The sequence below is a fragment of the Opisthocomus hoazin genome, chromosome 9 (assembly GCF_030867145.1).
Source record: "Opisthocomus hoazin isolate bOpiHoa1 chromosome 9, bOpiHoa1.hap1, whole genome shotgun sequence".
In the NCBI taxonomy this organism is placed as follows: Eukaryota; Metazoa; Chordata; class Aves; order Opisthocomiformes; family Opisthocomidae; genus Opisthocomus; species Opisthocomus hoazin.
In genome coordinates, this window is record NC_134422.1 from 21,643,308 (window position 1) to 21,666,608 (window position 23,301).

The following is a 23,301-nucleotide window of genomic DNA, read 5'->3' on the forward strand; positions in this document are numbered from 1 at the left end:
CGCTGTGCGGCCGCTGTGCTAGAACAGTTCTCCTGCGCGAAGTGATTCTGTTTGTAAACCCCGGCCCGGCGTGGCAGCTCCTTGGGAGCGGGCTGGTCGGCGGGAGGGACGCGGGGCTTGGGAGCAGGCGGGGAAGCCTTGGTTCCGCCGCGCGGCTCTCCTGCGAGCAGCAGTGTGCGTGCTGAGGGCGCTGGGAGGGCTGCAGTAACGCCTGCGGTGTTCACCCTCTGGCTGGAACAGATACGCTGAACCTGTCGCGCTGTGCTAATTTAAACGGCGAAAATAAAGCGGCAGGTAGTCATGCAATTATCATATAATTACCGTATTTGTATAAAATGAGTACAGCAGATTTTAAGTTTGGGTTTATGAGGCCGTTGGGTACTTAGAGTAAGTATGTACATAGATAAAATGAACAGCCTGCACTAAAGTAACAATAGGAGCATCCTTGTGGAACAGCATTCCCACTGCTGTCGTGGAATAGTGGCTTCGCCACAGCCCTCCCTGCCTTCTCCGTGCGCGCACGCGGGGAGCGGAACACCGGGCGCTGCTCCTGCGGATCGGGCACTTCATGTCCTAAAGCACTCCCGGTGTAAAGTTAATTAAAGAACTTTAAAGAAAAAAATCCAAAGAATTCCTGAAGCAAACAGGTGTTCCGTGTTGCTGCCAAGTTATGGTAATTCTGAAATACAGATTTCTCCTCGTCTAAACTCCGTTGAAACGATGGTTTGTATAAACGTCTGGTGCTGCAGTTTGGATGTTGAGCTCCTTTAAGCACCATGAACAGAACCAAATCCTTGTGCGTGCATCAGACATTTTGGAGACACAGATGTGATTCTGATCTCTTGTATTGCTGAAGTTCAGTGTTAATTCTGCTAATCTTAATTTACTTCTAGATCTGAGGAGCCAGAGCCTGCCGTGTAACATTTTGGTTTGAGCATGCACAGTGTTTATTGTGTATCGTAGGTTTTTGGTCTCATTTGTTTATTGGAAAGAGGAATTTACTTTTATTGAAAAACGCATTGATTTGGACAGGTGCAATCATTAAATAATGAAGTTTAGTATAAATTGAAGACATAGAAGTCGTGACTTAGGTTGCATAGTGGCAAATGTTTGGAAATTCATTCCAAAACTTAAAGATTTTCCCCAAAATAGCAACACATAATTCTGCCATCTAAAATGCTTCCTTGCTCTGATAAGGTACTTCTGGTACCTTGAAGTTTAGGGGTTTTTTCCCCCTGAACAGGCAGATAGAAGATCAGGCTGAAGTGAGCCAGGTATAATGTGTTGCAAGGTTGGTAAAACTGTCTGAAAGATAAATTTACATGTAGTCTGTCAGTATCTGTCTTTGTCCTTGCTCTGAACCAGTTACAATGATGAGAAGAACTGGTTTATAAACATGCCATTCCTTCAGTAAAACATCACCAGACACCATCACATCTTTAAAACGTTGATGCCATTTGAAGTCCTATGGATGAGTTTTGATCATTGTTGCTTCATTGCTCTTTTGTAGGTTTTTTTGACCCTGAGAAAGGAATTGAATGTAGATAAAAGACAGATATGACTCATCTACAAATGCACACAAGCCAAAAATATTTACTAAGTTAAAACAGCTCTGGGATGAATAGCATGGCTTTAATTTCTCCATCTCTCCACAAATATGATACAGTATTCTAATGAAGCCTGTGATAAATGGGAGCTGGGAATAATTGCTAACAAAAAAAAATTGGAAAATTGTGGGCTTTTTCCTCTTTCAGATTTACATATAATTCTCTCCAACAACTCCCCTTGCTTATGTCTTATCCCCCACTCTCCAAAAAAGTTTGCATTTCTAGGACCTCTGCTTCAGTTGTCCATCACTTCATATCTTTTTTCCCCACAAGGAGATAGGGAAAGTGGGAAAAGGAACATAAATGTGTATCACCGTAAAAATTTGGTGGAAAATCGGCTTAATATGTAAGTTGTCTAAAATCTGAATTAGAGATAAGAGGAAGAGGAGCTGCTTGAGTTTTTCAGGTTTTTGTATGTTTAAATGCAAAAACAGAAGCGAGGATGCTTCTTTAAACTTAACGTCAAAAGGCATTATGCCACTTGCATTGAGGCTTTGTGATGAAAAGGTAGATGGCTTTTGGTTACTAGTTCATGAATCATGTAATGAGATATTTAACTTAGTGTCCCGGTTCATTTTGGGGCCGGTTAGTATCCTGTCCTTTCGTGAGTAATAGGGATTTGCATATTTATTTCACTGTCTCGTGTGAAGTAGGAAATATGGGCTGTATGGTACGGAGCCTGATGCCCGTCAGTCTTGCTGAGGGATGTGGGCAGGAACTAGAACATCATTTACTGATCGTAGCTTCGCCACCCCATGTAGTCCTTGGATTTTGATGAGGAAATGCAATCAAGTCATACTGTTACGCAGGGTAAAGCTGCAGAGTAAATAAGCCTCCATGGTAATTGTAGCTTTCGTCAGCGTGCTGCCCCTTTGAGGGCAGTGAGAGAAATTTGGGGTCCTGTTACACTTATTTATTTCATACTGGTAAATCATTTCTGTGCATGCCTATAAATGTCATGCTTTTCGTCTGTGCTGCAAATCAGGATAAATTGGTCTGTGTTGAGCTCTGTGCTGCTGCAGCTGTCCTGGCGCCGGCACCTCTGTCGGTGGGTCCGAAGCTGGCCTGGGGGTCTGCGGCGCCCTGCAAGAACAGTGCTGTCTGCCGAAGGCAGCGGGACCTGCTGTGGGGGCTCCGCAGCCGCTGTTGCCTGACCCCGCGAGCCGCCGAAGGACAGGCTGCTGACCCCTCCGGGGCTGACATTTCCTTGCTGGGGGACCAGGGCGGCGGGTTCAAACCCATCTCTGGGCTGCTCGTGAGCGGGTCCGGTGCTCCTCCGGTGCCTGAGGAGCCGTGGCTGGTGCTGCTGGGAGGGTGGGAAGGCTGGCATTGCTGTGACTCCTGGAGGAGGTTGAGGGCTTTGAACAGGATCGGAATTTGGCAATGAACTTCTCAGTGATTTAAAATCTGTTTGTTATTATAATTGAACAAAGTCTCCCTTTAATGTAGCATGAATATGTTAAAAAAGTACACTGGGTTGCAGACGCTTGCATTGTACTTCCTAAGCGATAGCAAGCTCTAGTAAATGCCACTTGTATGGAGGTGAAAGTGTAAGCAAAAAAAACATTGAATGCCACAATATGTATTTGTTTGTTATTTTTAGTGTGGATAACAAATGATAGCACTGCTTACTTCCAACATGAACTGTGACAGCTGAGCAGGCTATTCTCAAGCAAACATTTTGGTCTTCAAGTATTTATTGCGGGGGGGAGGGAACCCCGTGGCTCTGGGGGGACTGGGAGTGCTTGCAGAGCTGCCGTTGTTTTGTTCTCTTCCAATACCAGAGTCTTTAATCGAACCATTCACTTTCAGAGTAGCTCAAGGTTTACCTTGTAGCTTTCAATTAAGTCACTCAGTTGTTTACTATTATGCCCTCCTCACCCACTCTTACTTCTAAACAAACGTCTTTTAGCAATACAATGAAAAAGTGAAAATTGCAGAGTGTTAACCTTCTCATCTCAGCTCCCCTGGAAAAGACAGAATAATGAGAGATTTGATAAAGCAAAATGTAAAAATATATCAGATAAAAAGAATACCTCGGATTGAAAGTGGAAGCCACATACCTTCACAGCAGCGCTTTGCAGGAGGGCGTAGGGCAGATAATTAATTTTGTCCCAGCAGAGTCCTCTGGCTGAGATGCCGCCGAATGGTCATAAGGTGCTTACAAGTCAGGCAATGCTGTGGGAATGGGCTGGCTGCTTAGTTTCTGTTCATCACTGTCTCGGTGACAAGAGGGCCTGGGGAATTGGATGGGTACATACTTGTTGTTAGACCTGCAGCTTTTCTGTCAACCTGCTAGAAGAGTTTTCAGCTTTGAAGTATAAAGTGAACTGAAAGAGATTTTTGGACATGTTTATTACGATGCCAAGTCCCTACAGCCATAAACTCCAGACTTTCTTTAGTATTACAAAGAAGAGAGTCAATGTTCAGTTTCAACACAGTCAGGATCTAATTTTAGGTCAGTCTTATTGTGGTCTGTAGCGTTACAAATTCATGTTGTGATAACACCGTATACCCTTCCTTCATGTGCCTTTGTGTTGAGCATACGAAGGTACACATGCACACGTGAGTAAGGACCTGTGTGTAGTTTTTGCTGGCCAAAAGTATGAAGTTACTATTGGAAAGATTAGCTGTGATTGAATATGTGCTTTGAAAATTCTACCTTTTTGAGGTTGCTAGGTGTTGAAATTACTGAGGAGACTACTGGCTTACAGAGAAATGTTGCAGTTTATTGATTACATGTTTTGTCTCCATAAAAACCAACCATCTCATTCTGTGATGCTGTGGTCACTGAATTTGGGAATTTGAAATCTTAGTACAGCTGATGTTTTTGACTGATTTGTTAAGGAAATTAGGCTTATAAAGTTTTGCTTTCTCTATGCCTGTCGTATTCTCCGATATGTCTTATCATATTTGTCTGACTAGTTTTTTTAAGCTGTTACCTCATTTCAGCTGAGCTTGAAAGAGAAGTAGTAGGTCTTCAGATATTGTGCAGATGGGTGGTGTGTTGGAAAGGAGAGACACTGTTAGTTCACTCCAGTGAAAAAAATTTGCGCTATGAATAAATCCCTGACTATCAAAGTAACCACAAAGAGGAATGCATTAAACACTGCAACCCTGGGGAAGACCCTCAGTGAACCAAACCCCCTACTGTGCGTCAGGTAATCCTACCCAGAAGATGCAAATCTATGAAGAATCAACTTCGCTTTGTTTCTCAGAAAATTTTTTTTGCAAACTTGAAGTTAAATTCTACTTGTATTTTCTAGCTGATAACTGAGTAGCTTATTTTTACCTTGCGCTGTTCTTAGAAGAAAAGGTGAATTGTCAACACTCCACATGTGTGTCCGTGGCTGGAGGAATCTTACCAGTTGTCGTATTGTATAAATTCATTATTTCCTGCATTCACTCATTTGTTGTGCATTTTATGGGGTTTTTTTTGATAAATTTCCCCTGTCAGTGTTTATTGTTGAAATAATACTATTGCTAAAAATCTTCAGGGTTTTTTAAATAAACGTATTGGTTTTCCTGGTTGAATAGATACACCATGTACAGTGAAAAGTCAAAAAACAAATAATAGAAACAAATATTAATTTTACGTCTTTTATTTTTGTCATGTTTTTGGGGCCTCAGTGCCTACTTCAGACTGTCTTGGGTGTGCATTAAACCTGCAGATTGTAACATTGTATGTTGCTTGTGCATTGTCCTTGATTTAGATAGAAAGCTTGAATTATTATAGCCATAAAGCTATTTTTTAAGGTAGTAGTTTCAAAACATTGCAGCCTTCCAGTAGATATTAATAATTTATATTTTCCAGTACAAAGAGTTTTATTGACTCTATTCTCCAGGGAGAAATGCACTTAAACATCTTTTTACTAATTTTGGCTTCACTTGAGGCCAGGCCTTGAATGAAGTCATGATTTTGTTCTCATGCCATGGAGCTATATTAATTTCATTGGTGGCAATTGAATGTTGGCTCCTGCTGACGAAAACTGTTTTGGTTTATAGGGGCCTGCTTTGTACATATTTCCTCCAATATTTCTGCTAAAGAAGATAATAGGTTTTCTGGTATTTTTGAGCTGCTGTTTGGTTTCTACCATTTTCTTTCAGCTTTCCAGTAGAAAAAAAGCCACAGAGTAACGTCTTCAAGAAGTGTTTTTGTCTACCAGAGATGTCAGTGTATCACCAGTGCCAAATATTTATTTAGTGTCTTAAAAATGTGCACAGCCCTGTGAGGGTATTAGAGAGTTGGGTTAATGATGTTCTTTCGAATTTTAACATTTATTACAACAATTAAACCAAGATGTTATGGCAGATTTTTATGGTTTTGGTGTTTGAAACAAGAGAAAAGGGAAAAAATAAAAAGCCCATTAACCCAAAATCTTTTGATTGATTGTTTGTAAGTTATCAGAGGCAAAGAACCGACCTCATACCGTACGTTTTAAATGACTTACTACTGAAGTTGGAAGAACGTGATTTGACCATTGTATTCCAAGGACTCCACACCAGTTTCTGTCCTTTCCCTCACCGAAAACCTGGAGGCTCCTGGAGCTCTGAGATCTGTGTCAATGCTTGCGTAGGAGAAGGTATTCCTGCAGCTGTGCCTTTTTTGGGTCGATGTGACAAGACAAAAGCATCGGGTTGGACAAAATCATCTGCCAAGCTGGAATTTGAACACTGAATTAAGGAGAGGAAAGTTGAAGCAGTCTCCGTTAGGGAACGTGCTGAGCATGCCTATTGTGTAACACTGCAGCAGTACTGAAACGCAAATGGCTGCTGGCTGTGCACAGGCAGTTCATTAATATCTCAGGATTTGGTGCGTAATAAGCTAAGACTGTTTTGTCATGCTACCTGTGTGATGAATTCTTATTAACAATATTTGTTAAGGCATGTTAAACATCTACGTTAAACATGTATACATAATTAAATTTTATCAGTGTGTGACAAAAGAAAACCTACGTTTTTAGAGCAACAAAATTTGCAGAGCTAAGCAGTGGATAATTGGCAAACAGCATCATTTTTGCAATCATATGACCCTTTACTGTTTATTGTGATATCTAAAGCAATGTATATTTACACTTCAGAGATGCTTGTTGAAGCTAAGAATACATTTCACAAGGGTACTGCAAATGGTCTAACTGTATTAGGGCAGCATTCTGCTTCACCAACTGGTTCTGCTGAGAAGCTGGGTGTGTTCGTACAACTGATCTGCTGCTGCTAATTGTGCCGGCTCGTTCAAAGTGAGCTGAGCTAACGCAAACACTTAGCTGGAAGTTCAGATATATAGCATAGATGAATGCCTGCTGCATGATGTCACTCAGCTTTGAGGACACCCGCGTTTTTTTGTATCTGCTTTGTTTACCTTCTCCTCTGTAACTGGCCTCCAGTGATCGTGACAGTGCATGGCTTTGCTATTTCATTTATATTGATCCTAAACAGTGAAGGAAGCTTGAAACTCACTGTTTCTGGATCACAGTCCAGCTTCTGTAGGAAAGGAGACTGGTTTTTTATAACCTTTTACTTAAGCCATCAATCCCTGCTCATATTTTTTTCTTTTTCCAGTTCTACCAGTTCTGCCTCTTCCACTGTGCTGTTATTCAGTCCTAATTGTCATTCTCAAAACCTGACTAATTTAGGCAGTTTTTCACGTGTTTATGCACATCTTTGAGACGAGAGATGTTTCCACTATAAATTTCAAGGGTTTTCCTTGAAGTTCTTGGGAGTGAGAGTGCTTTTCAACCACTGTAGTTGGAAGATCTTTTAAAATTATTATTATTTTTTAGCACAGATAAAACTGTTCATATCTTTTCACTTTTAAAATATTTTTGCTATGTTTAAACATACGTGCAGGTACGTATGAAACTTGTAAAGGAGGTGAGAGAAAATGGGCAAAAAGTCGGAGAATAAGAGCAAGTTCTTCATGTTCCACTTTCCAGAAGAACATATTTAGAGGTCAGAATAGCCAGCATAATTGATTTCTGCCAGAGGCAGTATGAATTTATATCTTTACCCTTGACTTGACTTTTAGCCTATATTTATTTAGCCATTTAAATTGTTGTAGTGATTTCTTTTGACCATCCCCTTGGCAGTCTCATTGTTGACACTTACACTTGATTTCCTCTGCATTTGAAGTCATAATGGCTGCATATCTTTTTGAATGCGAACATGTAGGCTACAATTAAATACTGTGTCACTCTAATTCCAATTGTTAATGCTTTCTCAGCTGAAGCAAGCATTGTGTAATGTAAGGTATATTTCCTCATAGGGAAGTTCTGAGTAAATATATAAAATGTAATTTGACCTTACATTAGCTGTGATAAACAAACTTAATGATTTAAAGGTGTAAGTGAGGGTGTTAAGAGAGCTGAGTTGATTCTGAGGTGGCCAGAAGGTAAAGGAATCCGGTTTACTGAAGGGAAGAGGTATCGACGTTCAGAAAAAGAATTTTGAAAATGAACAGGCCAAGCTATCGTTCCCCTGGAGAACCTGTTATTTAATAAATCTGCTTTGTTTTTCAAACATTTCCTTTTAAAGTGTTTTAGAATTGATCAGAATCCCATTGTGTTTGAAGACACAGCAGAATTACAGTGCCAGCAGAGCTCGTTTACCGATGCAGAGTCCAGTAATATACCGTAGGGAGGAGTGTGTGTTCCCGAGCAGTGTCGAGAAGGCTGTAAAATACCTTGTCCTTGCAATGTCTCTCTGTGTGCAGAAATCATTTTTTTTCATCTATTGAGGAGAAGCTGTGGTCATTGAACACCACAAGTGTTGTACAGTTTCAGGATTAGTCCCTAGGTCACATCCCCTTAATGAAATTAGAAGCAAGGCAATTAGAGGTTAGATGCTCGAGGGTTAAATGTTTTAATCCTCAACGCCGGGGTGGTTCCCCTTCAGTGTGGAACCGCAGCTGGGCTGGTTGCTCTCGGAGGTCCCCACGCTCTGCAGTCACAGCCCAGTGCCTGCTCCTGAAGGCAGGCACATACACCTTCCCTTTCCAGAACAGAGCATAGGTCACTTTCCCTCTTAAAACATCTTTCTTGTAAAGATCTGCCGCTCAGTGGGTTTCCTGTAATTTACACAGTTGTTTAGCTCACCCGGGCTGGAGAGCTCAGTCTGGTGTTCAGTAATTGCTGTCTCTAAGCTATAGCTTAGCGGAGAGCACTCAAAGTCCTTTGCTGAGGTGGAGACCCTTTCACTGTGAAGAAAATAATGTCAAGATTCTTAGTCCAAAGAGAGCATGCACAGGTAGCATGCCAGGTGCTGTGCTGTATTAACCAGCCTTCAGGAACGTAAACAAACACTCATGGGTTTGGGCCTGGCCCAGCCTTGCCATCAGCTTTCCTGCTCAACACGTTCCACGCTCATGCTCTGTTTTCCTTTTGTTCTTAGACGCCTTGCTTGGAAGAACACCAAGTTTCAGGCTCCCAGGGAGACCTGGACATGAGGTTATTCAGGCATCTCAGATCTCTGTAACTTCTGGGTATGCGCAGAAGCAGCTTTTATGCTAGGGGAGCTTTGAAATAAGAAAGTGAGACCCTGAAAAAGCTCAGATGCCTTGGAAGACGACAGTCTGGTGACAGCTGGGCAGAGCCAGAGCCTCAGGTTTTGACCTGAGGACTGGTCAGAGATATGGCATTGGAGTCATTTAGAAATAACTGGTTTCTGAACTGAAAGTAGCTGTTTCTCTGTCAGTACTCAGGCATTCGCATGCCCCTGTGCCCTTGTGGGGGGTGGACCGAGTAGGTGTCACCGGGGCTGCTGGTGGCCATACTGTGTTGCATGGCATCGCGTACCTGTCAAGGTTGCACATTGCACCCCCTGCTTTTGTTTCCTGGCCCTAGGGAATCTGGCCCCAGTTCTCAGAGCAGACTCAAGATGGCTGTATCAGGGACCAGTGCTCCCCGTACGTTACTCTCAAGAGTTGGATACCTTCTGATGGGAATCCATGTCTTGTTCTGGGGATCATTAGCTCAGAGCTGGGAAGAACCTGTCTGAATGGCAACTGAGTGCACAAGTGTTTTCGCACCTGCACAGTTTTTTTGCTCACTTTCTCATCCTTGTTCTGGCTGATGAACACTTCAGTTACAACACTAAAAGTGGAATAGTGTCAGCAATAAGCTGAGCTGCTCTGGGGCCCTGCCGAGAGGCAGGCTGTGACGGGTTGCATGGCTGTGCGGCTGAGAGCGTGGGCAGTAATGTGCCGGGTCCTTCCTGGCAGCTGCCGCCGTCGGATGGTCTCCTCAGCTTCAGGATGAGTAACTCGATGCTGCAGTTCTGTTTGCGTCTCCACCACCATTCTCTCCCTGCCCACGCCCCCACACGTAAAGGCATTTCCTAATTCTGTACAGGATCAGCAGATGCACTGCGCCTCCCTTGTAATGTAATTGCCATTGGCGGCTGAAATGGAAATATCACTGTAAAAGAGCAAGAAGACCTCAGTGACTTCTCTTCAGCTATTTCTACTTTGTGGGGAATACCTGTATATGTGGAGATCTGTCTAGTACAGCACGCTGCTAGGCACTGCTGCTGTTTACTGTCCAAACTACCGTAAAGACTGAAACTGCTGTGATTTTGAAGGGTCTGTGGCTATAGTTTCTGGAGATGCGTTTTGTTGCGAGTTTTTTCCCCCCAGTAAAGTGATGTGAAACTTGTTGCCTCTGGAGAGCAAGTCGAATGTAGAAGAGGCTGCGCACTGTCATATAGCAACATTTCAGCCTTATGCTTAGGGGAAATTGACTGCAAGGATGAGGAAGCAGAGCCATGTGTCTGCAGTGGTTGTGGCTGGATTTCTCATCCCATTGCTTTCCACTGAAGCATTAAATACTGACTACTGCTGGAGACAGAATATTAAACTTGTTGTGATCGTGTACGTGTGTCTCGGAGCTTTTGCTTCCAAAGAGGTGAAGGAACTCCCATATTGTAAAACTTGTGTTCTAATCCTTGTGATTAAATAAGATCATAAAAATGTTGTATAATGTATCTGTAATTTCTAGTTTTGACTTACAAAGGCAAGTTGAAACCTGCCTGTAAGTCCCTCTGGCTGTGCTGAGGAGCTGGCGGACAATGTAAAATGCTTTCTCAGCGAGGCAAAACAAGCAGTTAGAACTTGCTTTCTGTTGCACTGGGATGAAACCGTACTATTCTTGCCACCTCAGTCCCAGGATTTCCTACAGACAGATTTCAGTGTTTGCAGAATTAGGATTTTGAATTAGTCCTACAGACTCTGTAACCTGGTGACCCCATCAATTTTTTATTTTTTTATTTTTTTGTAGCTCTCAGCTTCATATACCCACCCTTATCCTGTTCTGGCCTCATATCAGGCCAAAAGTTGGGTGCAAACCCCTTCACACTGTTGCTTTGGTTTTTCCACGAAGCAAACTAGTGTTGAGGCTTGAAGGGAGCTATGGGATGCATTGGAGACATTGAAGCTACTTGGTACTAGGTCAAGGGTGAGCAAAGATACCAGAGGATCTACTGTAGTGATGTGCTTACAGGGTCAGAACATAGCCGCTACATCACTGAGACTACCTCTATATTAATTAAAAAGATGAAAAATACGCAGGCTGAGGACAGCATTCTCTGGCTTCCGCTGCCAAGTAGCAGGGTACGGTTCTTGTCCACGGTGGCTAAACTGTCAGCCCGCTGCCAAAAGCCGGGTACCCTCATCCAGCCTGCCTGCTGGGACTGGTTCTGGCACCTGCTTTCTCCTGCGTTATCCAGGAGAGCGCGAGGTGGCCTGCGCCAGAACTGCAAAATGTGCTAATTGTTAAACAGTATGGCCAGTGCTGGAGCCCCTGCCTTCACCTGCTCTGACTGACTAGTGGTCATTTAGCCCAGCATATGTTCGCTTCTGGATGCGTTTATTTTATTTTAAACATATAACCATAGACATGTCGGTTGGAAGGGGGCTCTGGAGGTTGCCTAGTCCAGCTTCCTGCGTGGAGCAGAATGCAGCTGGCTCAGACTTACGGAGCCCTAAATGTAGCTGCAGGGATTTTAAAAGTTCTGTTTCAGTGAGGAATGCAATTTTTTTTTTTTTCCCCCTTGCTTTCAGGGTGATTTAGCAGAACCCCGTGGTAAGTCCATAGTGCCAGATTGTGTGTCCTACTCGGTAAGTCTAGCATGTCATCAATCCTGGACAGACATTTTGCCTAGCCGAGTGTCAGCACTGCTTGCCTCTGCAGTGCCGCGGGCAGTGTGGTGGCGGCTGCCTGGCCGCAGAGCAAGCTCTGGCTGTCCTTGGTCTCTCCTCAGTTGGCTAAGGGTACGCTTTCTCCTTAATTATGTGCAATTGGTGTTATAGTCCTACCTCTGCTGCTAAACTGCTGCTTGAATACTTTGCTTTATAATCTTCTGCTTGACCTCAGGAGTATATTAGGCGTCTCATTTCTTGATGTGGGAAGGGGAGAGTTTGGAGGCAATTGGTGTCTCCGACTGGAGCGGGCAATGTTCTGAATTCCAGGCATTTATTGAGCACTAAATTGATATATGGTCTTCGTGACTTCATTTCTTTTATCTCACCATAGTATTGGAAATATCAGATGGATTTCTTATAGGGGTGATGTGAACATTGATTAGAACACATCTATTTGGCAGTGGGAACTGTAGTGTTCAGAACGATTTCTTCTTAGAACATTTCTTCCTCTGGTGGCAGCCAAGGGAGGGATCAAGTGAAGGTGTTTGAGAAGAAACATCTGTTTTTTCCTTGTCTGAAATTTCACAACATAACCTAGAAATCAGGGATGCTATTGACATCGAAATGGGAAAAATATTCTCTGAAGGCAGTCTGTTACACATTATTGTAGCAAAATAACCTACTCCATACATGTCAAGTTGGAGTATTGCTTTTGATGGTTTTTTTCTTTCCTGTGGCTTCACTGTCTCCTAATGAATTATATCTGATTTCATACTAAATGATTATTCAAGACCAGCAGTGGCAACTTATTGGTAGTTCCGAGTAAAGATGACTTTGGAGGTTATGGCTTATATTCTGCAGTTGGATGTTTCAGTGCCTCATTGCCTCTGTCCCTGTTGCAGGTGCATGTGACAGCATTGCAGCGATGAGTGGAATTTTAAAGAGGAAGTTTGAAGAAGTTGATGGCTCCTCACCTTGTTCCTCTGTGCGGGAATCGGATGATGACATTTCTAGCAGTGAAAGTGCTGACAGTGGTGATAGTGTCAATCCATCCACTTCTAATCATTTTACCCGTAAGTACTGAAGTTGCGTATCTAAAGATTCTTCCTTTTCCTCAACATAAAATAAATTTTATGGTTAGATAAACATGATGATTTTAAATTGAACTGATGATAAAATGGACTCTCTGTGGTGTTCAGTTTGTGACTTGCTTAAAATGACTGAGCAAACTTGCACCTTTTTGCCTTCTTGTTAACTATATAAAACTGTCATTGTAAAAATTTGAAGTCACTTGGAAGCCCTTAGCTATTTGGTATATGAATTATGTAGCTGTGTGTAGTTAACATTGGGATTTGTGCTTAAGGTGTTTCAAACAGGTACTGTAGGGAAGGTGCTTTAGGTAAGTTTGTTTATTTTCCTTAGATAAGTGTAGTGCAGCTGTCAGCTATCTACACTACTGTGTTGGTGAGAGTTCTTCTCCAAAGAAAAGAATAAGCTTTCTTTTATTTGGAATTGAAGAACATTGGGGCCAAGCTCTTTTCAGTGGTGCCCAGTGACAGGACAAGGGGCAACGGGCACAAACTGAAGCATAGGAAGTTCCGTCTGAACATGAGGAAGAACGTCTTCCCTCTGAGGGTGACGGAGCACTGGAACAGGCTGCCCAGCGAGGTTGTGGAGTCTCCTCTGGAGATACTCAAGACCCGCCTGGACAAGGTCCTGTGCAGCCTGCTGTAGGTGACCCTGCTTTGGCAGGAGGGTTGGACTAGATGACCGACAGAGGTCCCTTCCAACCCCTACCATTCTGTGTGATTCTGTGATTCTGTGAACATTGTGTATGGGACACATTATTGGAGTAGTTTCTATTCTTCATGTAGGGGAGGGTATCTCTGTACTAGGCAATGGTTTTCTGTACAGGTAAGAATTTGGTTTTAAGTTAGCAAAACTACATGTGCAGCATGTATATGTAGGAAGAATGAATTTACAGTTTATATATGTAGTTTATGATGTTATAGGTGGTTATACTGTTTTATAGTGGACTGCATGTTTTAAAAAGCAGGGGTTTGCCTGCTTCAACTCTTGCATGTACATCTCCCCACTGGAGTTAGTGGCTGTAAGGCTGTTTTCTTAAGACTGTGGGCCGAGGAGTAGGTGATGCTCCTCATCACTGCCCGTGCACAATCTGATCATTACAACTGTGTGGTTTAGATTGTGCCTAGAAATCACCTTTGTAGCATGTGATATGAATGTTCTGATAACTGATTCGTCTACCAAATGCTGCTGTGCAGTTTGCGCTAGGGTTTGGATATGAGGGTCCGAATCTTCTTTGCTTTGGTATGGAACACTCCTGTGCAAAGGGTTACATGGGCACGTCGTCTCCAGTGTGTTTACCACATGTAGCAATCTTGATGTGGTATATTATATTTAAGATGCAGAACTAGTAGGGGACCGATTTTATTGAAATGCCACAAAGGAGTAAGTGATGCAGTGAATCTCTTTGGTAGTATTAAGAAATCACTTGGTGACAATATTATCTGCATGCTGATCTTTTAACTTTTGCATCTGTTAAAGGACTTGGATCATTGTTCGACATAGACTGAAGGCAGTCCTTTTACCTCAAACAGTCATTGCCACCCACACAGAAAACAGCGTTTTTATTGTGAATACACAGATAATACAAAGGCAGCTCGTAATTCAGGGGAGAAACTTGGAAGCTGTAATATATGCATGTAATAATAAGCTTTGATTGTAGTTGACACAGTAAATAATTCAGTTTTTGAATAAAATCTGTAAGGGAAGCTACAACATTTCAGTATTATGATTAATGATCCATAGTACTGAGATACCTGTGGCCAGAGTAATAAATGTTTATCTGTGCGTGCACTTACACACGTATATGGAAATTGCACGTACTACATTCTTTTAAATACATACATAGTTGTGATACGGAAATAGAGTAAATTGTTTGCATGTGCATTGATACTACTTTTTAAAAAAGGTGTTGTCTCTAATACAGATGCGGCAGCCTAAATTCGAAGAAATCAGTCCAGGGTTATCCCAGTATTGTATAAGGCTGGTTTGGGAAGAAAAGAATTGGACGGGTGGCCTTGGTGCTGCATTCGAATCGGCAAATCTCAGGGTCCTCACGGAAAAGACTTTTGGAGACTGGTTTCTTTGCCACTGGAACGTGGCATCTTTCAGTGTCTGACATTCTGCTTTGCTCTTGCTGTAATGCAGTGTACTTGCAGGAGCTTGATAAAGGTGATAATTTTTTATTGGCAAGAAGACAGAGGATGTTGGTGCTCAGATGAAGTACAGAATGGAAAGGTGGTTTTATCCCTACCAAATTACTTGCATCTTGCATCCTGACTCTTTTCCGTTGTGCATCATTATTTTGTAAATTTACCAAGGGCACTCCATGTTGCACCTGGTGGGGAATTCAGAGTTTGTTCATTTGTTGTTAGGATGCTGTCAGTGAGATTTTGCACCTTCTTCTTTCTTGATATTAAAGCATATCAGTTAGTTATATGTTTACACAACCAACATCTACCAACTGAGCAGTGTTAGAAAATTCACTTAGCTAGCCTTAGGCACATCTGCTATGTATGAGCGACTCTGCACTAAAAGGTGAGTCTTACTAAAGATATATGATAGCAAAAGTTAAGAATTAATCATGTTCATATTGAAAATAAATGTAAAGGAATAAAGATACTGGAAAAATGGTGAAAGATTTTTTTTTAACTTGATAACTGACTACCTCTAGAAAAAACAGTATTTTTGTTGAGATAGGATTTTTATTTTGTTTTATTCTTCTCACATTTTCTTGAGTCTTCATGTGCTTTGATTCTGGAAACAATGTTTTAATTGGTCAACTGGTGAAGTTTTTATACACAGAGGATTTGTTTTCATTTTGGTTTGTATCAGATGGTTGACATCAGTTGTATGTGATGTTGGATGCTCTTCAGGAGAGGAGCACTTTTCTTGGTATGTGCTTAGATTTTTTTTTAAACTTCTAGATTTTTTAAACCATATTCTTTGAAAAGTCATATTTTGAGTTCTAGGAAGTGATAAAAAATTAACTGATCCTCCTGAGGTACTTGGCCCTGTCTCGTCAAAGCAGAATATGTGGAAATTGTCAGTGCTTGTATCTCATGAATACAGGTGTCTTACAGAGCTGCTAAGCGATGCTTACTTGAAAACTGCATGCAGATGTGTTGTACAATAACAAAACTGTTAACAGTGTACATTGAAAGGAGTTTTGTTCATTCTTTAAACACAGTCAGCTCCCAAGATAAAAGATATGAGCTTTCCTATGTTGAATATTTGAATCCGTACTCCTAGGGGCATGTGGAAGGGAAGAGTTCTGTGAGACATTTTCAGCAGACTGGAACAAGCCAGTGCAGAGGAAAGGCTGGCCAGATTCCTTGCCTCTGTTATGTGCCTGAGTACCTCCTTGGTGGAGGTTATCTGTTTAAGCCATTTCCTGACACTTTGTACCATTTTCTTTTCTCTTTTCTGAGACGCTGTCAGATCCTGTGTACTGTCTTCCTTCCAGTGCATTTTCATATAAGTAAATGTGAAGTTCAGTGTAAACTCTCTTCTACTGACTGGAAACACACAGGTTGAGGGTGACCTGTAGCCAGCACCGAGACTGATATGTTAATTCTTTAACTGAGCTTTTAAAGAAAGCCTGGCGTGGCCCTCTTAAGTCTTATTTTTCCTTTCTAAATGACCTGACAAATAGATAATTTTTTATCACTTGTAACTACAGGTCTTTCAGTGCTTCAGCAAGCAAGCAGTTTGTGTATAACTCTATGAAGAATAGCTGATGCATCTCACTATTTACACAACCCTTGAAACAATATGCGTTGGGTTAGACAAACAAGAAGCTTTCCGCTATGCTGTGCCATTAGCCTTAAGGTCAGTTTCACCTGCCAGGGAAATGAGGCACGCAGCTGCTGTGGATCATTCAGGTGGGGCACAACCACCAGAAGATAGCTTTGATCTCAACAATTAACCTTGTAGTGTGATGGCAGAAAATACATGGCTGCAATGGCCCTAAGTGCTATTTGTTGTGACTACTATGCAGGGAGAAGTACAGAGTTTCTTTAACAATCCATACATTTAAATAAATCAAGACAGCAACAACAACAACAAAATCCCTAGCCTATGTTACAGGCATCTTTTTCTGAGTCAGGAAATGAAATTACAGTCCATAAAGCATAGACAACTGTTACCAGATTCATAACCAAAAAATAACTAAATGTAGTACTTGGTCAGGTATGTGTATATATACATCTGCACATTTTAACATCTCTTCCCAGATAGTGGCGGAGTGCCTTCATTGCCACTGGCAGATACAATCCCTACCATCTTTTTCACTTACTTTTCTCAGTCTATTGAGGTCATTTCAGTTGGTTTCAGCAGGCCATCAGTGACACCACAGATTTACGTAGTGGATGCCAAAGCGTATTACCAACCAGTCCACGTACCTGTCCCACTTTACGGCCCCTCCTCTGTATCAGAAAGAGAGGTGTTCATCTTCAAATAGCAGTCCAGGGGTGCATGTACAGTATTAGTCAGGACTAAGAATATTTGTTCCCTTTTTCCTTCGAGGTGCATGGAATACAGGGCGGAAGCACACCCAGTGCCCTTTCAGCTCCTTTAAATTGCCCTCTGGAGCTGGGGCACCCTGTTGCTGTGTTTCATCAGCTCTGCAGCATGCTGTCTCTGGAATTGCTGTTCCGGATGGCAGCGCAATGCCCCGACAGTTCCTGTGGTTGTGGGTGCTGGGTTCCGTGCTCCAGCTCAGGTGTGGGGGATTCTTCCTGCCTTGTGGAGGTACCTGCCCCTAAATGCTTGATCTGTTTTTCTGATGAAGAAAAATATCCAAACTGAAGTTGCAGAATTGCATGTAATTGAAAGACCTGTGAAGACCTCATCAAGTCCTGTCTTTTGCACTTTGGTGCTGCTAAAAACTCCCCATGCTACATTAATCACAGACTCATCCCTTAAGACACATACTTTGAGGAGCTGAGGCTTTCCTCTGCTATTTCAACTTCAGTGTAGCTAGCTGAAATTTTGAGAGTAATGCCCTGATTGCAGAGGCTTCTCCACCTGCAGAGGCAGGTGGCACCTCCAGCACCAGCTCATCTGACAAGGTGATCAGCAGGAGGTAGAACCACAGTCTGGTTGATATCCTCCATCAATTATCTGTATCTTGCCATTAACGTTATCACTGTCGTTAGCGAGGTTATCCTGCAGCCAGCTGTAATCATAGGTGCTGTCTTTCTGCTAATTAGGGTACTGTCTTTAAGGGTGTTGGATGCCTCAGGTTCATTATGGGTGTATTAAGAGGAGTGTGGCCAGCAGGTCGAGGGAGGTTCTCCTCTCCCTCTACTCTGCCCTAGTGAGGCCCCATCTGGAGTATTGTGTCCAGTTCTGGGCTCCCACTTCAAGAAAGATGAGGAGCTACTGGAGAGAGTCCAGCGGAGGGCTATGAGGATGGTGAGGGGACTGGAGCATCTCTCCTACAAGGAAAGGCTGAGGGAGCTGGGCTTTTTTAGCCTGAAGAAGAGAAGGCTGAGAGGGGATCTTATAAATGCCTATAAATATCTCAAGGGTGGGTGTCAGGAGGATGGGGCCAGACTCTTTTCAGTGGTGCCCAGCAACAGGACAAGGGGCAATGGGCACAAACTGAAGCATAAGAAGTTCTGTCTGAACATGAGGAAGAACTTCTTCCCTCTGAGGGTGACGGAGCCCTGGAACAGGCTGCCCAGGGAGGTTGTGGAGTCTCCTTCTCTGGAGAGAACCCACCTGGACGAGGTCCTGTGCAGCCTGCTGTAGGTGACCCTGCTTCGGCGGGGGGGTTGGACTAGATGACCCACAGAGGTCCCTTCCAAGTCCAAACATTCTGTGGTTATAGATGTGGCCGGTCAGTAAGGGTTCTGAGAAAATCTTTCAGTCTCTAAATGCTCTCGCCATTACAAATGCATCACCATTGCACTTCTTTCCATATGCACCTAAAAGTACTGTTTCGAATATTCTAGAGTCACTAACGTGTTGAGATTGGCTCATCAGTGTGGCCAGGCAGAACTTGGAAGAAGGTATCGAATCTGTTGAAATAGTTAGGAAGGTCTAGCTTCTCTTAAATTATCTTTATGTGAAGGATAAAGTTTTATTTGGTGTGAGGTCAGTAGCACAAGGCATTACCAGACCTTTGAGCTTAAGCTGTGTGTTTAATTGCTGGTTAATGATAGAAATCTAAATGCAGTGAAGTGGTGGTGCTGGCTTGTTATGGGGAAACACTTAGAAGGTGTTGCTAAATGCAGGTGGTTTTTTTCATGGCATCTTGCAATTATTTGTATTGACTGCAACCAGGCTTGGAATTTCCTTGTTAATGAGGAATATATTCTGGTTGTTATTTGACTCGCTTTGTGAAATGTCAGGTTGAGAGATTCTTGGTTTTGATTTTAAAATAAGTTGCCTCATCTGGGCAGTAAAACTCAAGAAATGCAAAGAAGTTCAGTGAAATGGATTGTAATGTCTTTGCTGAGATAGTCATAGAGTGAGAGGGCAGGGCGTGCCGTGGCAGGATCTCACCTGCTGTCTTTCATCTGGAATAACGACGAGTGTAGAGGGAGTTGTTCAGAAATGTAAAGAGGGGTTAGGAGGCAGGCTCCAGCTGGGTTTTAGAAAGATTTGTGCAACTAATTCTATTTCTGTATTTTTGAAAAGTTTTCTCCTAGAAATTAGTGCATTTTGTATACTGTACCAACAGAGGGACAGTTTTTGCCTTACAGGATGTTTTTGTTGGCTTAGATAACATGTAAACAATGTTTTTGTTGTTGAAGATGTTTGTGACACATATGCAAAATATGTTTGCAAATGCAAAGTCACGGGCAGCTGAACGGGTGGGTGTATTTGTATCCAACGGCTGTTCACAGAAGTCCCCGTAAGATGGGACAAAGGATTGCCTGTAGTGTCTTGGGATCAAGAGTTCAGGAAATACAGTTGTTACGCATGGGTGTTCCTGCAAGGATCCGTGGTGGCGGCTTTCCTCCTCACACTGTTCGAAGCTGGGGCCAAGGTTGGAAATCATCATCTATGAAGCAGCAGCTGGCATTTGGAGTCAGTGGTGAGGCAGAGCACAGCTAACCCTCCCCACTTCTCCCCACAGGCTGATTATATTTGAAGAGTGGAGAAAGGGGACTAGTGTGAATGTCACAGAAAAGCGTTCTGGAGATGGAGGGTGATGAGAAAGTAAAACTTTCGCTGGTATTTTACTGCTAAAATTCCAGCTTTTAGCATGCATGCCAAGGACTTTTCTGTGAGATTTCAGGCAGAACTCTGACAGTGAGGTAAAATGTTTAACTAAAGTACAAATGGAAAACCTCTCCTATTTATGCCAGACTGGTCTGTGAGCTAGTATTTTTTCAAAAACCTTTTCAAATGTGACGTAAATAAATCTAGCATTATGCAAGCCCTTCCCACTGAGCCTCTCCTGTGAGGGGATTTTAGCGTTGGCTTTACCCAAAAGGAAGGTACCAGAAGGATGGAGCAGTGAAGTGCTGCTAGGGTGGGTGTTGCTGTTCCACAGCATTGTCCCTGTCCTGTCCAGTTCCTGCTACTCAATTTATGCCTTTCTGAGTATGCAGTTCCCTTCAAGACTTCCGAGTTTGAATTTATTTTAGAAAATAACCTTGCTGCCCTCAAGCCCGCATGTTTCTTTGGGCAGATATATTGTATGTAACAGCAGTTCCTCTTAATGGAGATTTCCAGCATGTAGGAAAAGTGTTTCATCATTAAGGGCTTAGAATTTGTAAATGTAGTGTATATAGACTCTTAGGAAAATATCTTTTGGAAGGCAGTGAGGTAGAAGGAGGGGTAGGAGACAGAGGTAGAATCAATTTCTGGAAAATGACCTTTCCCCAAGTTTTAGTTTTCTATGGAGATTGCGAAGCAAGCTGGCTTTTAGAAGTGATGTTCTGACCTGCGTTACGGTGGTGGATCAGGCTTTGCTGGTCTATGGTGTCAGGCTCGATGAAACACCACGTGGGAAAGTCATGGAGCAGGTGGAGAATGGTGTTAATCCGTCTTGTCACAGCGGTTTGTATGGCACTAAGAGTATGTAAAAAGCAGACAAATGGGTAGCAGAGTGTAAGAAAAGCAGCATTTCCTCCAGTCTAAGATAGAGCTTTAGTGCAAAAAGCTGCTTCGTACACGTTTTCCCAGCCTTTTGAAATGTTCACGTGACTAAGATATTTCTGTGCTGGTGACAATGAATTGCTTTGCCCTCATTGATACAAGAGGGCTAGTAATCTGCCGGGTGGCCATATGGTTCACATTTATTTTAATATGTCTTTGACATCAGGAGAATAGCTGAGACAGCAGAGGAAAGTGCTTATGTCTTGGAGTTCAGCCAGAACCGAGATCATATGTGTTTTGTAATCCAAGAACTACCAGTTTTCTCAGTAAAAAATGTTTGAAAAACATGATGGGCTTAAAACATCATTCCTGTCAGGATTTTGTAAAATTAGGAATTAGGCTTTGCATTTCATAGAGGAACACAGCTGCAGTGGGATCCCTTCCCAGGTGGGGGGGGGGTTGGAGTCTGTTTTGGCCACTGAACGTGCGGGAGGAAACGCTCTGTCTCTCACAAGTTTCGCACTGCTGTAGCTCCACTGCCCCGAGAGCAGAGTGAGGATGTTCGGAGGCAAACGGGAAGTGCAGCTGTATGGTGCACTGTATGTATGTGAGAGCAATTCAGGAAAGCTTTCTGTCACTCTGCCAGCACGTTTTTACTGTTGCTTACCTATTTCATCAGTTACAATTCATGTACAGATGAGACCTGGGTGATTCTGATAAGGATACACTGGACTGCTAGTGTAAAAAATGAATTTGTCCTTTGGAAAATTACTTTTCTTGGGATTTGGAAGTTGGATGGGCCTGTGATGACATCTGTTACCAAGACATAAGAAATGTATTATGAATAAATACAATAAAACCTGAATTTTTCCAATGTGGAAAGAGTTGGCAGGGTTGTGTCTTTCATTATCACAAACTGACAAATAGATAAATAATGGTTATTCTCAGAGAAGAGAGCAAAAAATACAGCTGGAGGTGGAGAAGGAAGGGGCACCAGAAGCAGGTTCAGACCTTTTTCCCGACGGTGGTGGGGGATGTTGGGTGTGGGTGACACTCACCGGTGTCTTCTCCCTACGCCACATGGGGCCAGGGGCTTCCTGGCTTGTTGGTGCCTGTGGGTGGGGAGGGTTGGCAGAGACACAGCTCACCTCACGTGCGGGGGTCCGTAGGAATCTCCTCTGCTTCTGGCTTCCCGCTCGGTGCTTTTAAAATCCCTTGGTGTGAGGCAGCCGGAGGCAGGAAGGGCGCACAGCTTCAGAAGTTAGAGAGCTGATGGTATATGGCTTGGAATAAGCTATGCAAAATGAGCTAGTAATAAAATTCTTCAGTCTTCCAAGAATATGTAAAACGAAAAATAAATTTTATTTGTGATAGAGAAGGTAAGTGCAAAAATCTTATAGTTATGAGCCTACTGGTAGGAATAAGGTGATTGCAACCATGATTTGAAACTAACTTAGCAGCAGGACTTGGTGGTTTCTTCCATGTAACTACAACACTAAGGAGACAGTCTCTAACCATGGTCTTCTAGTTACATTAAAATATATTACAAAAATGTTGACACAGATTCGTCTCAAACCTGTGTATTGCTACATCTTTCTTCACCCTTGTCTATTCACCTGTTGCTCTGTTGCTCTAGACATAGGTTTAAACTTTCTGCCGTATAAATTGCTTCATTCTCTTTTATTAACTGCCGATGAGCAAAGGCCCTGCTTTATTCTCTAACCTCACGTGACTTGAATGGCTGTCATTTTTCTTACTGTCTTTGTTGAGGAGTCTTCTTCCAAACCAAGAAAGCATTTCCTCACTTGCTGTGTTTGTACGGTGACAGAATTCCAGCATAGATCAGTGCTTTGAACAACATACTTGGGCCGGGGTGAGTCTGACAGGGAAGTTTTATTGTCAGACTGCTATTGCTAATATTTGCCCTTCTCCCGTTAATTGTTGTTGTGACAGAGATTTACGCGACACAGCAAGCCAAAGTGAGAAAGAACAGCAGCCATGGAAGCTATTTTACAGAACAGTTTTATTTTTTTAAGGCTATTGGAATTTTCATGATAGCTGTAATTTTTTTGACGTTCATACTTTCTTGAGTTTTGACTCCAAAGTTTTATTTTTAGAGTATCTTTGAAAAATGAATTAGTGGGGCCTCCTGTTTCATGCAGACATACAGGACACACTATGTCTGGAAAAATCCATTTAATGCACTGGATCAAGTACCTATAAGCTTAAAAAAAAAAAAAGTCTGAGGAACACTTAGTGTTTCTGGTAAACCGTCTTGTATGTCATTAGTTAGCCACTGGGTGATAAAATTTGTACTTTATGTTTTCATAGATAAAATGTTACCATTTTAAATTACAACCATTGCAATAAAAATAATGGTAATAAAAGTTATGACTTGGTGTCCTGATGTAGGAGGTG

The 23,301-nt window shown here is 42.5% G+C and overlaps 1 protein-coding gene across 9 annotated transcripts in view; it reads left to right on the forward strand.

Moving 5' to 3' along the window:
• CSRNP3 (cysteine and serine rich nuclear protein 3) overlaps nucleotides 1–23,301 on the forward strand; it is a 110,533-nt gene that overhangs the window by 62,130 nt on the left and 25,102 nt on the right. For all 9 annotated transcript variants that reach the window (XR_012765036.1, XR_012765035.1, XM_075430569.1 and 6 more), the window contains one exon: nucleotides 12,642–12,812. Coding sequence is in view for 7 of the 9 variants with exons in the window: in XM_075430569.1 (XP_075286684.1) it covers nucleotides 12,642–12,812 (171 nt within the window). In the remaining 2 variants the exon portion in view is untranslated. The remainder of the gene's footprint in view (nucleotides 1–12,641; nucleotides 12,813–23,301) is intronic.